Below are 16,215 nucleotides of genomic sequence, written 5' to 3'. Positions count from 1 at the left end.
ACTGCACTGCATTTTTTTTTTTTTTTAAACTAGAAATTCTAGCTAGTAGTGAATTGTATTCATTATCAGGAATGAGTACCTAGTATTAAGGAGGATAAGAAAGAAGAAAGCACTGTTTCTGCATTGGGGGAGTAGGTTGATCCAGTTGACTTGTCCCCAACTAGATGGTTGTGGTTGATGCTAGTTGGTTGGGTAATCTCTTCATTTCTTCTAGTTTACCTAGGCAACTCAGGGATTTGGGAATTTGTTGAAAAGTCAGAGATTAGCTGAATTCCTAGGCTGTCTTTTTTCATGACCAGGTTAGTAATAATAATAATGTTTTCAGGTTTTAATCTTAACAATGAAGGTATCTCTAACCTCAGCTTCCATGAGAAGGGTAATGGCAGATTTACCTAACATGGAACAATTTCTGCTTTAGAAGGAGTTCAAAGGTTGATTTATTAGTACTGAAAAGCTCAAGTATTATGCAAGATGTATTTCAAGTATTATGCAAGATGTATTTTGCTCATTAATTAACAAGATGGCAATGCTGTTGTTTCTCATCTTCTTGAGTATTGAGGGTGTCTATGCCTTCTTTGGGGTCCTGGTGTGGTGCTGTCGGTTAATGAACCAGACTGCAATGCCATTTGAACTTCAAGGTCGGTGGTTCAAGCTCACCATCTACTCCTGGGAAACCCTATACAGGGTTGCTGTGGGTCGGAGCTGAATCAAAAGCACTTAACAACAACAACAACATGCCTTCTTTGGGAGTCCTGATGTTAGTGCTGTAGGGTAAGCACTGGACTGCTAACCACAAGGTCAGCAGTTCAAACCAACAAGTCACTCCTTGGAAACCCTATACAGGATTTCCATCAGTTGGAACCAATTCAACAGCACTTAATAACAACAACAATGACTTCTTTGATGAGCTCAGGGCTCCTAATCATTTATTTATTCCTATACTGCCAAGATTTGACTTATAAGTGACAAGGGTAAAATGAACTCATTAAAATGAACTCATAAGTGACAAGGGTAAAATTATTGGATCCAATCTGCTTCTTCACCACTCTTGTGTCAGTTTTTGATAGCTGGCATGTTGCTGTGATGCTGCTATTCCACCAGAATTTTAAATTCTAGCAGAGTTATCCATGATGGACAAGTTTCAGTGGTGCTTCCAGTCTAAGACAGACTAGGAAGAAGAAGAGGCAGACTGCTTCTGAATGGTCAGCCACTGAAAACCTTATGAATAGCAGTGGAACATTGTATGATATAGTGCCAGAAAATGAGTCCTGAAGGTTGGAATGCATTCAAAATACAAATGAGGAAGAGCTGCCTCCTCAAAACAGAAGTGATGATTAATCATATGAATGGAGAAAAGCTTTTGGGACCTTCACTTGCTGATGGGGCACAACTCAAAATGAAAAACTGCTGCAAAAGCCTTTAATAATGGGGACATGGAATGTACAAAGTATGAAACTAGGAAATTGGAAGTTGTCAAAAAAGAAATGAAATGCATAAATATTGGCATTCAGAGGCATTAGTGAGTTATAGTGGACTAGTATTGGCAATTTTGAATCCAACAGTCATATGATTTACTATATCAGGAACATCAAGTTGAGATATATCTTGAAATACAATGCTGTCTGTCATAGGATAACATCCATATGCATCCAAGGAATACCAGCTAATACCACTATTATTCAAATTTACACTGCCATCATTAAGCCAAAGATGATGACATTGAAGAATTTTACCAAGTATTTCAGTCAGAAATTGATGAGACATGCAATCAATGTACATTGATAATTGCTTGTGTTTGGAATGCAAAAGTTGGAAACAAAGATGAATTATTAGTAGTTGGAAAACATGGGGTTTTTAGACAACATAAAAGATGGATATACACATGAACCTCACCAGGTGGGGATACACAGGAATCAAATTTATTACATCTGTGGAAAGAGGCATTGGAGAAGCTGAATATCATCAGCCAAAACAAGGCCAAGGGCAGACCAATAGTGGAACAAATCATCAATTGCTCATTTGCAAGTTCAAACTGAAGCAGAAGAAAATTAAAGCAAGTCAACAAGAGGGAAACTATGAACTTGAATATATCCCAACCAAATTTAGAGATCATTTTAAGAACAGGTTTGATGCATTAGATACTAATGAACAAATACCAGAAAAGTTGTGGGATGATATCAAGAATAGCACACAGGAAGAAAGCAAAAGATTGTTAATAAGACAAGAAAGAAAGAAAAGGCCAAAATGGATGTCAGAAAAAAACCTGAAACATGCTCTTGAGCATAGAAAAGCTAAAGCGAATGAAAGAAATGAGGAAGTAAAAGACCTGAACAGAAGTTTTCAAAAGGCAGCTCAAGAAGGCAAAGTCAAATATTATAATGAAATTTGCAAAGATCTGGATGGAGTTAGAAAGCCAAAAGTGAAAAACAGGCTCAGTATTTCTCAAGCTAAAAGAACTGAAGAAAAAATTCAAGCCTTGACTTACAATATTGATGGACTTCATGGACAGAACATTGAATTATATAGAAAGCATCAAAAGAAGGTAAAAAGTACGAATAAGGTACCAAAATTAAATGGTCAATGTTCAACCATTTTAAGAGGTATCACATGATCAAGAAATGATGGTATTGAAGAAAGTAGTCCAAGCTGCCCTAAAGGCTCTGGCAAAAAATAAGGCTTTAGGAATTGACAGAATGCCAACTGAAATGTTTCAGCAAACTGATGCACTGCTGAATGTGCTCATTTTTCCATGCTAAGAAATTTGGAAGACAGCACCTGGCCTACAGATTGGAAGAGATCCATATTTGTGCCCATTCCAATGAAAGGTTACCCAAAGAAATATGGAAATCATTGAACAGTATCTGTAATAGCACTGGCAAGTAAAATTTTGCTGGTTAATAATTAAAAAATAGTTAATAATTAAAAAGTGGTTACAATAGTACATCAACAGAGAGCAGTCAGAAATTCAAGCTGGATTGAGAAGAGAAGGTGGTACTAAGAATATCATAGCTTCACTAAAAGCCAAGAATACCAGAAATAAGTTTATTGGTGCTTTATTGACTATGCAAAGACTTTCAGTTGGGTGGATCATGACAACCTATGGATAACATTGAGAAGAATAGGTATTGCAGAACATTTAATTGTATTCACCAGGAACTTGTAATAGAACAAGGGATACTTAATGGTTTAAAATCAGGAATGGGGATTCCACTGGGAATAATGGATATTCCAGAACACTTAATTGTGTTCATGAAGAACCTGTAACAGAACAAGGGACTGCTGAATGATTTAGAATCAGAAAAGGTATGTATATGTCATGGTTGCGTCTTTTTACCATACTTATCTGTATGCTGAACAAATAATGCAAAATATGAAGAAGAATGTGGCATTAGTATTTGAGGAAGACTAACAATCTGCAATATGCAGATGATACAACCTTGCTTACTGGAAGCGAAGAGGATTGAAAATACTGATAAAGATGAAAGAGTACTGCATTCAGTATGGATTGCACCTCAGAGCAGTGAAAATAAAAATCCTCACAAATGAACCAATAAATAGTATGATGTGGCAATGTAGGATAAGCACTAGACTGCAAGGCCGATTTGAACCACAAGGTCAGCAGTTCAGACTCACCAGCTGCTCCTCAGAAACCCTATAACGGGTTGCTAAGGATCTCTGGTAGCATAGTGATTACAAATCGGGCTGCTAACTTCAGGGTCAGCAGTTTGAAACGACCAGCTGTTCCGGGGGAGAAAGATGAGCCTTTCTGCTCCCGTAAAGATTTACAGCCTCGGAAACCCTGTATAGGGTCGCTATGAGTCAGAACCGATTCCACAGCATGTAACAACATGAGTCGGAAATGACTAAATGATGCTTAACAACAACAACAAAAACATAGAAACAATTAAAGTTGTCAAAAGACTTCATTTCCTTTGTATCCACAATCTACTGTCATAGAAGTAGCAGTTAAAAAATCAAAGGATGTATTTCCTTAGGCAAATTTGTTGCTGAAGATGTTTCTAAAGCATTAAAGAGCAAATTTATCAGTTTGAGGACTGAGGTGTGCCTGACCCAAGCCGTGGTGTTTTCAATTGCCTTATATGCATGTGAAAGTTGGACAATAAATAAGGAAGACCATAAAAGAATTGATGCATTTGAGTTGTGGTATTGGAGAATATTAAAAGTACCATGGACTGCCAGAACAAACCAATCTGTTTTAGAAGATGTGCAGCAAGAATGATGCTTAGAAGTGAGGATGATGATGAGATTTCATCTCACATATTTCAAGCATGTTATGAAGAGTGACCAGTCCCAGGAGAAGGACATCATTCTTGATATTGTGGAGGGTCCTCGAATAAGAGGAAGATCCACAATGAGAATGATTGGCACAGAGACAGCAGCAATGGGCAGTGTTTTGTTCTGTTGTGCATCGGGTTGCTATGAGTTGGAATCAACTAGACGGCACCTAACAACAACAATTTGCTTCTACCTTTTATTTGTGATATATCTTACAGGTTAAGAAACAAAACAAAACTATGTACAGTTTAGGAATCCTAGTGTGGTACCATAGGATAAGCACTGGGCTGCTAACCACAAGGTTGGCAGCTCAAACCACTCCATGGAAAAGCTATACGTGTTCGCTATGAGTCAGAACTGACTTGAAGGCACTTAACAGCAAAGGGCAGTTTAATAGAAGTGAAATTTTGCGTGGGCTTAGGGTTTGCATGTATCTTACTATATATCTCTTTCTTTTGTACACACACACACACTTATAGAGGCCTATGTGGCTCTGTGGGATAAGCACTGGATTACTTACAACAACATTGGCAATTAAAACCCACCAGCTGCTCCTTGGAAACCCTATACAGTATTGCTAAAAGTCGGAAATGACTTGATGTCACTTAACAACAATAACATTAATGAGACCAGACGTTAAGACACCTAAATGCCTATGTTGAATCATGAACAACTCTCAAAATCTTTAAGTGAAAAAAATTTGTTTGTGACATGATTTTGGCAACTATAATTTATTTACTTTGCAAAGAAATTTATTGAGTGAAAAAAGTTTGTTTGGCATGAAGGATACATAGCTTAATAAGATAAGGTCATTGTAGAGGTGGGAGGGCAAATTTAAAGGATTCTGTGGCGTAGTGATAAAAGTCATAATAGACGTATGTGAGAAAACTTAATGGAAAAATAATGGAAAGAGGGATAAAACTTTCCAGAGAAGACATTGTTGCTGGGCCTTGAAGGATAAATAGCAGACCTGCCTTCTAGGAGTTACTGATCAACCGCTATGATGAGAAAACACTTGGGGAAGATTTTAAAGATAGGGAAAGAAAAGAGGTTTTAAATGGAGTTCCTAATTCTTAGCCCTTTCATATTCTCTTTATGGTAAATACAAGACAGCCTGCTAATTATCACAAAAACCCATCTCTCTAGCCAGTCTGTGTGTGTGTGTGTGTGTGTGTGTGTGTGTGTGTGTGTGTGTGTGTGTGTGTAGCCTGGGGCAGGGAGAGATCTTGTAAACACAAGGCTGAATTTGGGAATTGTGTAACTGACCTGTTGTTGCTCTTTTTCCTTCCATCTTGTAAATCTCCCAAACTGGATTTTCAGTTGAAAAAGAAGCAGGTGTATGTAGATAAGGTGGAGAAGATGCAACAGGCCCTTGTACAGCTCCAGGCAGCATGTGAAAAACGGGAGCAGCTGGAGCACCGTCTCCGGACACGATTGGAGAGGGAACTCGAATCCCTCAGAATTCAGCAGGTATGAAGAGAGAAAGAAGAAAATGAAATCATTCTGGTTGTTTATTTCTCAGTTGACTTTTTTTTCTTTCTTTCTTTCACAACTTTAATTACTTCAGTTGACTTTTGAATGAAGGCAAAAAAAAAAAAAAATCACACTCTTGCTCATATTTAGGTTTTTCAGCATCACTTGTTCTTACTCCATAATGCCTCCTAGTTATAAATATTAAGTGTTTGTTTTGTGGGGAGAGGTAGAAAAGAAGAAAAGCGGATTTATTACGGTAAAGGAAGAAGTAGTGGCGTCTATTCTTCTCAGAGCTCACCAGGGGAAAGGAGAATGAAACTCCCCTTCTGCCTGAAGGCCAATTCCTCTGAGAGTGAAGTCAGACATGCCTCAAACCTTCTCATTTCTCTACCAAATCTGATACCAATAACCATTCCCCCCACAGCACTCAGCCAGGTTCGGTAATTCATTGCAATGGCCACACAGAACTCAGACATCAGACTCACAGTCATGGGGTTTGTTACGGAAGTTACAATTTAAGATTAGAAATGCTCAAGGCATAATTTTTTTTTTTTTCCATGTCAACAGGCAGACTTCTACTCTGTCTTTGGCCTCTCAGTCCTTGGTCCCTTAGCCTCTGCACTGTTCCAGCAATGCTCTTCCTTAGTTTCATATCCCAGCAAAATCCTTGATGCCAGTTATTTTGTACATATTTTATCTCCATACAAAGTAGACACTATAAGAAGTGAAGATGCTATACAAATAGACTCATAGTCATTTTAAACTTGGAAATGGTCTTAGAAATAAACTTTCTGTCCATTCCCCTTTTAGATTAGAGAAAATCAAGACCCTTAAAGGTTTACATAACTCACTTAAGGTCACACAGCAAGTTAGAGAGCAACATGGGAATTAGATACTAGGTTTTTTTTCTCTCTCCATGTTTTTGTTGTTGTGTGTCATCCTGGCTGACAGGGATTGTGTTTTTTAACCCATTGATTCACTTTCTGAGCAGAATGACTATTTGAAATGGGCAAGCTCCTTTTCTTGCCAAAATCTACGGTCATCAATTTGATTCCAATTCACAGTGATCCTGTAAGACAAACTAGAACTGCACCTTTGGATTTCTGAGACAGTTAAAACTTTATAGAAGAAGACAGCCTCATCTTTCTCCTGCAGAGCATATGGTGGGTTTGAACCACTGACTTTGCAGTCAGCAGCCCAACACTTAAGTCACAACACCACTTGGGCTCCTTTCTTCTCAAGGGAGTCCCATATCCTGTGACCTTAAAAGGATCTATAAATTTCCCTTGCTTTTGAATGAGAATCCAAACAGAAGTGATTTGATCAGTAATCCTTTCTAAGAAACCAAACCAAATCCACACCCATTGCCATAAATTCAGTTCTATATGTTTCATGTGTTTCAGAGTAGACCTGAGTTCCATAATATTTTTGTTGTTGTTAAGTGCCTTTGAGTCAATTCCAATTCATAGCAACCCTGTATAGGGTTTCCAAGGTGCAGCTGGTGTGTTTGAACCACAGACCTTGTGGTTCAAACCGACCTTTTGGTCCAGTGCTTTAGCCCACAGCTCCATAATATAGGGACACTTAAGATTGCATTACACACCATGGTTCTTCTCTTAGTAAACTAAGGGGCCTTGGGCGTCTCCCCCAACAGCGTCAGGGCAACTCTCAGCCCACGAATGTTTCTGAATACAATGCTGCTGCACTGATGGAGCTCCTTCGGGAGAAAGAGGAGAGGATCCTAGCCTTGGAAGCTGATATGACTAAGTGGGAACAGAAGTACTTGGAAGAGAATGTGATGAGACATTTTGCTCTGGATGCTGCTGCAACCGTGGCTGCTCAGAGGTAAGCAGTTAGCTGGTAGTATTATCACTACTTGGTGGGCGTTGTTGTTTAAGTGATGTCGAGTTGGCTCTGACTCATAGAGACCCCATATAGAGGCTGTCAATCTTTGCGAAAGCAGAAAGCCTCCTCTTTCTCTCATGGAGTGACTGGTGGGCTTGAACCTTGATCTTGTGGTTCTCACTCCAGTTGTTTATCCTCCATAGCCAATGCACTCACTAGTAAGAGTAGTTGTTGTTAAGTGCCTTCTAGTTGGTTCTGACTCATGGCGACCCTGTATAGGATTTCTGAGGAGTGACTGGTAGATTTGAACTGCTGACCTTGTGGTCCAGTGCCACATGGAACTAATTAATAGATGTTTCAGTGGGGCTTTTTTTTTTTTTTGGTCTTTGCTCTTCTGTTTGTGTCTTCCATTCCTGCTTAAGTGTCTTCGCTTTAATAATATGCAGGTATTGAATGACTGCAGAAGCAGAGGGTCAGGGATTTGAAAATCAGTTACTTTAAGATTCTATTAGAAATTATAGTTTAGCTTTCTGCAGGAGCCAAAACAGTTTCAGATGGGATCAGGTGAATGTTTACACACCTCCATCATCAGAGCCACATGTCCTTTTAGCCGCCTGTGTAGGTGTCTTTGCTTAGCACCAGTACCAGAGTGAAAGCCTCTCCAGAGTAATATCACTAAGAAAATAAATGTCACTCAGGAGTGGCTGCTGCCATTTGATATCTCTGCCTCATCCAAGGCATGTCAGAGGCTATGCTGAACATGAATCCATCCCTGCCCTTTGAGAAAGTCTATATTTGAAGGCCACATTCTCTGTCTGCATGAGCTCATCACATGTAAACAATCACATGCTATCTGGTAAGAGAGAGAAAGTGGCAGCAGGAGAATTATTTTTAAAAAATTTGCATCTCAGTGATTCCCCTTTTCATGTTATATAAACATTAATTATTGGACTTTGGAGGGGAGAAAATTCTCTTATCCAGCTTGTCTTTTTCTCTGCTATTCATGATCTCGAGTTAGGAAACAAACAAATAACAACCAACAAACTAAAATCAAATCAAGTGATGCCATGACCTGTGTAGATACAAATAGAACCTTGGTCTACAGCATTATTAAAACTCTCTATCCAGAAAGTTATTAAAAACCAGTTTTGTTTTTAACATTCTAACATTCTCTTAAACATGGTAAGCTGGAAGAGTCTGGAAATTCTTGCCACACTTTGGACTGGGATTTATATGTGGAGGTGGTGGTGGATACATTTGTTTTTGAGTTCTTCTCATGCCAAATCAAATGGAGGGTATCAGTGCTTAAGACCTGGACTGGTGGTTTGTAAATCTACTCTCAGTTCTCCAGGAAAACATCTTAAATTCCTCCAATATGCTCTCTTTGTCTTCAGATATCCCTTGTAACTTAAATGGACTGAATGTGCCTGTGGCTTAATTTCTAGGTCCTCATGGGTTTAAGCTTAACTGTCTTTGTTTCCTGAGAAAGGTATGCTCAATATGTGTCAGTGCCGTAATAGAGTGCCCAGCTGTGCTAGAAGATGGTAGAGAGGTTGTAGGCAGATTAGAAGCAGAATTAAGTGTAATTTTAGCTGCTAGTTCCCAAGGAAACACCTGAGCCCTGCACTTGCTCAAAGGTTATTCATGAAACCCTAACACTGAAACCATTGTTATTATTGGGAGGTAGGGAGATTCAGGGTAATTTTGTCATCTTTGGGAAGAAATTTAGACACAAACACCTCACAAAATAGCCAAGACCACACACAGCTAGTAAATTGCACAAGACCAGGTTTTAAATCTAGATTGCTATCACTTTAACTAGTTTACTATGTTGCCTCCCAGAAATGATGTAGCTGAAAGATAATGGAATAGTAATTTCTAACTGTTCAATAAGATATTATTTGAAGCAGAGCATAAGCTAGAAACTAGTCACACATACCACAGATATCTACCTATTCCTTCTGTAGGCATTTTTCACTTTCCATTGCTTTTTTTTCATTCTGCATTCTCTCAGTTATCTTGTCCTGTGCTATAGCTTCAAATGGTAACTCTGGCATCTTTAAGATTTAAGTCAGACTCTGAAATGACTTATTGGATATCATCCTATGACTATTATTGAGATAATTTAACTCCAACATAGCTAGAGTCAATACCCACTCTAACATTTTCCAAAAACCTGTCTCTGGTTTTCTATCAAAGAAAATACCATCTTTTTTACTCATCTGAATTACAAACACCAAAGTTCTCATCCATTCTTCCCTCTCCCTAACACATTTATATAGCTTCCAAATTCTATCAATTCGACCTCCCACAGCCTGTTTCCATTTCCCTTGCCACTTCACTGGTTCATGTTTTCATTATCTCTTGCTGGGATTATAACAATAACCTTGCTGACTGCTCTGCCTGATTTCAGTATCTATCTCTTCTTATCCCTTTACCACATTTCAGCTATCTTCCTAAAACAGTGCAGATAATTTCGTTCTCCTAAAAAAGCTCTAATAGTTTTCATTACAGGAGTCCTGGTGTGGCACTGTAAGATAAGCACTAGGCTGCAAGGTTGGTTTGAACTGCAAGGGCAGTGGTTCAAACTTACCAGCTGCTCCTTGGCAACCCTATACAGGGTCGATGAGTTGGAACCGACTCTTTGGCACTTAATAACAAAAAAACTGGATATAGTAAGAGATCTGATGGTGCAGTGGTTAAAGTGCTCATCTGTCAACAGAAGGTTGGCAGTTTGAACCCACCAACCAATCAGTGGGAGAAAAATGTGCCTGCATCCATAAAAATTTACAGCCTAGGAAACCCTTTGGGTCAATTCTACTCTGTTCTATAGGGTAACAATGAGTTGAAATTAACTGGATGGCAGTGGGTTTGGTTTTGTTGAATGATGTCCAACCTCATTTCTATAATAGTTACTTTCATTCTTGTCTTCCCTTAAAACATTTATGCAGCCACAGAGTAGTCTTGTCCATCCTCCAGACCCCAGTGACTTCAAACCCAATGCTCACTCATATTGTAGGGTTCACTTATCAAATAAACTAAAGGATGTCACCAATAGGAAAAGAAAGACTTGGAGTTTCAAATGCCATTGTTGTTGTTGTTAAGTGTTGTTGAGGCAGTTTCAGCTCATAGTGACCCTGTATAGGATTTCCGAGGAGTAGCTGGTGAGCTTGAACTGCTGACCTTGCGGTTCAAACTGACTTTGCGGTGTATCACGTTAACCCACAACTGATGTTTTTATTAATTAGGAAGTCATTAGTGACATTTTAGAGAACAATTTAAATAATGTGATGGGGGTGACTTCTTTGGTGAAAGGAAAGAGAGAGAAATTAACTAGAGATACAGTAGGATTTATTTAACTTTGCCAGCAACTGTGTACTTAAGCATTTGAAATGGAGGATGTCAAATGCACACTTATGTAGTTTAGGGAATACAGATTGTATTTTTTAGCTGTAGACCAATATCTCTCCACTGATGTTCTCAATGATTGTCCCAGATTGTTAGAAGGTAGCTGTTCCTTCAAAAATTCTGCTTATTTACTTTTGGATAAGACATTAGCCTAGTAGCCCCAGTCTTCTTGAGGGAAGATTGATGCTAAGACTCTCCTGGCAGCTCTGTAGGTATTCACTAAGTGCCCCAAATTTTCAGGCTCCATTCCTGAGGAGCTCACATTGTCCATATCAATTAGCTGGCAGGCTCTGAGTCCCTAAAATGGTCTTTTATGTAATCAAAGTGGCAGTAAGCCAGGACCAGCTCCTCTAGTGACAAACCATGTGCGCTCAAATCCCCAGTGTCCATAGACACCATACACTTTTTAGAGTCCTGGCATTGAAGTCTCAGCCATCAAATTGTAACTCTGCCTCCAGTATTATACCAAGAATGGGCATTCTTTCAATTCTCTCTTATCTGGTACTCTCCTTCTACCTATACTTTTCCCCTTTTACTAGATACATTTGTTGGAAGCTTATACTGTGCCCGTCATTATATGCTTTTAATGTATAATTTGTATTCCTTCCCTTATTCCTTCTCTTTCTTATTGTTAATTTGTTCACTGTTCAAATTGTTTCAACATTGCATAAAATGCAAGTATTTTGGAGAACAGTAATTTTGCAGAAACTCATCAAAATTTCCCAACTTTAACATCAACTTTCTTTCTCTTCACTATCCTGACACTTCTACCTCATGTACAGTGGTTTGGGTCTTTAAGCTAAGTGAAAACATGCTTGAGTTCTCCCACCGATACTGATTCTCATAGGAATATACTGAGACAGTGCCAGTTCATTGTCTTCTAGGCCTATTGTCCAATTTCTTTAAAGTCAGTATAATTGCATCAATATTTTTCCTAAAAAAATTTTTTGTCCTTCCAAGTTACTCAAATGCAGGCATACCTCATTTTATTGCACTTTATTGTGCTTCACAGATATTACATATATATATATATATATATAATTCGATAGTTTGGCACCATTTTTCCAAAACCATGTATTTATTTTGTGTCTCTGTCTCATTTAATAATTCTCTCAACGTTTCAAATGTTTTCATAATGCTGTTTCACACTCAGTAGACTACAGTATAGTATAAATATAACTTTCACAGGTATGGGGAGACCAAAAAACATTGTGTGACTCACTTTATTGTAATATTCACTTTATTGTGGTGGCCTGGTTGCAATATCTCCAAAATTGAATTTTATTCACTCTTCCCTCTATTGCTGATTTTATATGAACAATAGAAAGATTCTGGACCTCATTTATCAGATTACTCCTATATTTCTTAACTTGTGAAGAGAAGAGTAGACTGTTTCTTTTCTATATCTTACATGCACATTTTTCCATATTAATTGTTCTTTGAGTTAACTGCCAGAGACACTTTCAATTAAAACATGATGAACGCTTGTACAGTTGGGACTCTGGCAAGAGAACAGTCACTTAGTTGGTGTAGACGCTTTGATTCTGCACAAGAATGTTTCAGATGTAGGTTAGATAGGAATCAAAGGCACTGCTTGTCACTCAGCTCACATGTCTTACCTGATCTTAGCTGCTGATTCTTCTACAGTTTGTCTCTAACTCTCAATAGTTAGGCATCCTGGTGTGGCACTGTAGGATAAAGCACTGGACTGCAAGGTCAGTTTGAACTGCAAGGTTGGTGGTTCAAATTCACCAGCCACTCCTTGGAAGCTGTATACAGGGTCACTATGAGTTGGAACCAACTCCACGGCACTTAACAACATTAATAATCAGTAGTTACCACTGTTCTTCCACAGCAATAAGTTCTTTAGTGCATTCTTTGATGTTCTTCAAAGCCTAGCCTTTTCTCTTTCATTATGACTGTCATAATAATAAAGTGAAAATATGTACATTTTCTTATTCCCTGATTGTTATCTGAAAGTTGAAGAAACTATCTGCCAGAAAGTTATAAGAAGATACCTGTGCAATTCTGAAGGAAGACCTGTTTCCATTTCATAAAATTCTTCACTGGCTTTTATAGTCATGCCAATGTAAATAATCTCTCCTTCTACCTCTGAAAGCTGAATTTTCCCATCTTGAGGGCTCTTATCAGTAAGTCACCCAGAAATCAACTGTTTCTGATGAGTTTGATTTCAGTTTGGGACTTTCCAATAGTATCCTTCATTTAGGAGAGAGGTTGTTGTTAAGTGTCCTTGAATTGACTCCAACTTATACCAACCCTCTATAGGGCTTGTGAGGAGAGCTTGGTGGGTTTGAACAACCAACCTTGAAGTTAGCAGTCCAGTGCTTATCTTACAGCACTACACCAGGGAGGTAGTATTCATGATTCATTGATTTTGCTATTATCCCACCATTATCACTATTTTCCAACCCAGGGACACAACAGTCATCAGCCACTCTCCTAACACCAGCTATGACACAGCCCTAGAAGCTCGTATCCAAAAGGAGGAAGAAGAAATCTTGATGGCCAACAAGCGTTGCCTCGACATGGAGGGCAGGTAATATGTCATTTTTTTTACCATGATGGATATGAAAAGTTGAGACTAGATAGGTCAGTAGGGAGGAATAAAGCATCTTTATTCATAACTGTGAAACCTGATAACGCTGGCTTTCTCCACCACCTGCACTCCTGCCAGCCTGTTACTTAGGGTTTGTGATATGATGACCTTTACCTTGATTATACCCACCAACTGTGGAATTCCAAGTAGGGCTGCTTTCCTCTTGGTCTTGCCAATTACTTTCCATCCACCTTTTGCCAGGACGGAATTGTTTATATTTGCACTCTGGAGAATTTTTTCTAGCACTGCATCTTAACTCTGTGGTGCAGCAAACTGCTTCATAAAAAAACACCTACTCAAATAGGGAGGTAGGGCACCTGATGTCTTCTATAAACACATGATCATTTTCTCATCACCTGAAAATTGTGACTCACTCTATAGAAGTTTTCACCTACTTACTGAACACATTATTTATGTTGATGCAGAACCTTCACTACATCACTTACTACATAGGTTTGCTCATATATATATATATATATACACACACACACACACCTTATTTATGTACTACTTTGACCTCTTAACATTTAAGCAATACTTCTGGGTGCTCTGCTATTGCCAAACTAGCATAAATGTATTTTTTTGAACTTTAGCATAGCATCCCTTTTCCTTCAACTCAGAAATAAGTAGGCCACGCCTTAGTCACTGCAGAAAATGGGAGCTCAAGTCCATGGTAGCAGTGAGACCAGAACATGGTTGTGGCAGTGAGGTCTTTATAATAAAGTTTGTTTGTTTTCTGTCTTTGATTCACAGGATTAAGACCCTCCATGCTCAGATTATTGAGAAGGACGCCATGATCAAAGTGCTCCAGCAGCGTTCCCGGAAAGAGCCAAGTAAGACAGAGCAGCTATCATCCATGCGTCCAGCTAAGTCTCTGATGTCCATTTCCAATGCTGGATCAGGCTTGCTTTCCCACTCTTCCACCCTTACTGGCACCCCCATTATTGAAGAGAAGCGGGATGACAAGAGCTGGAAAGGGAGCCTAGGTAATGAGAATAAATAAAGAAAATTATGGTGACTAGTTTAAAGAGAGTGCTGACTTAGATAAGTGTTTTCAGCAAAGAAAAACAGTTGACGGCTCAGGTTATAGAGAGGAAGGTATACCAGGTTGGATAATTACCTCCTGAGAGACTAATTACATATGTAAGAACTCCTCTATTTGGTTTGGTGGGAAGGAAGATACCTTCAATTTCCTTTAAAAATTCTGATTTGGCCATTTCTATGTGGGGACATTTATATCTTTGTCCAGAGCGCATGTGTACTTCATGCCATTCAAAATTTCAAAATTAGCTTATATGCTCCTTCCTCCCACACAATAGGAGGACCCAGAGTTCTGGCTAAGCAGAATGGAGCTATGTGACTGGATTTTGTTGTTATTTTCCCAGAATGTTGAGATGATAGCAGAATGTGCTTTTCCCATGACGTACTCTAATCAAAACCGAAAAGGTATTGTGAATGCCATAGCACACAATCCTATTTTTAGAGCCTGAGGAAGTAACTTATATCATTCATTCATCTATTCATCCATCCATCCATCTGCTCTCTGTAGGTATGTTGTTGTTGTTAGATGCCATCAAGTCGGTAGCAACTCATAGCGACCTTATGCATATCAGAACGAAACACTGACCAATCCTGGGCCAACCTCACTACTATTGGCACATTTGAGTCCATCGATGCTGCCACCTGGCCAGTCCATCTCGTTGGGGGTCTTCCTTTTTTCTCTGACCCTCCACCTTACCAAACATGATATCCTTCTCCAGAGACTGGCCTCTCCTGACAATATGTCCGAAATATGAGAGATGAAGTTTGGCCATCTTGGCCTCCAAGAAGCACTCTGGCTGCACCTTTTCCAACACAGATCTGTTGGTTCTTTTGGAAGCCCATGGCACTTTCAATATTCTCCTCCAACACCATAATTCAACAGCACCAATTCTTCTACAGTCTTTCTTATTCACTGTCCAGCTTTCGCATGCATATGAGGTAACTGAAAATACCATGGCTTGGGTCAGGCTCACCTTAGTACTCAAGCTGACATCTTTGATCTTCAACACTTTAAAAAGGCCTTGTGCAGCAGATTTTCCTAATGCAATATGTCATTTGATGTCTTGACTGCTGCTTCCTTGAGTGTTGATAGTTGATTCAAGAAGAATGAAGTCCTTGACAACTTCAATCTTTTCTCTATTGATAAGAATATTGTTTACTGGTCCAGTGGTGAGGATCTTTGTTTTCTTTACATTGAGATGTAATCCATATTGAAGGCTGTGCTCTTTGATCTTCATCAGTAAATATATTAAGTCCTCTTCACTTTCAGCAAGCAAGGTTGTATCATCTGCGTCTCACAGGTTGTTAATGAGTCTTCCTCCAGTCCTGATGCCACATTTTTCTTCATATAACCCAGCTTCTGGGATTATTTGCTAAGAATATAGGTTGAATAAATATGGTGAAAGAATACAATCTTATCAAAAACTTTCTTAATTTTAAACCATTCAGTGTTCCCATGTGCTGTTCGAACAACTGCCTCTTGGTCCAGGTACAGATTCCTTATGAGCACAATTAAGTGTTCCGGAATACTCATA

General features: G+C 38.9%; 1 protein-coding gene across 1 annotated transcript in view; it reads left to right on the top strand.

Moving 5' to 3' along the window:
* Positions 1 to 16,215, top strand: part of AMOT (angiomotin) — a 70,238-nt gene that overhangs the window by 44,729 nt on the left and 9,294 nt on the right. The window contains exons 7-10 of the mRNA XM_006873798.1: positions 5,617 to 5,766; positions 7,424 to 7,614; positions 13,457 to 13,579; positions 14,393 to 14,625. Of these exons, the coding sequence (XP_006873860.1) occupies positions 5,617 to 5,766; positions 7,424 to 7,614; positions 13,457 to 13,579; positions 14,393 to 14,625 (697 nt within the window). The remainder of the gene's footprint in view (positions 1 to 5,616; positions 5,767 to 7,423; positions 7,615 to 13,456; positions 13,580 to 14,392; positions 14,626 to 16,215) is intronic.

This window comes from Chrysochloris asiatica, unplaced genomic scaffold (assembly GCF_000296735.1).
Source record: "Chrysochloris asiatica unplaced genomic scaffold, ChrAsi1.0 scaffold00255, whole genome shotgun sequence".
Classification (NCBI taxonomy): Eukaryota; Metazoa; Chordata; class Mammalia; order Afrosoricida; family Chrysochloridae; genus Chrysochloris; species Chrysochloris asiatica.
The sequence above is the reverse complement of the archived record's forward strand: the minus strand, read 5'-3'. Positions and strand labels throughout refer to the sequence as shown.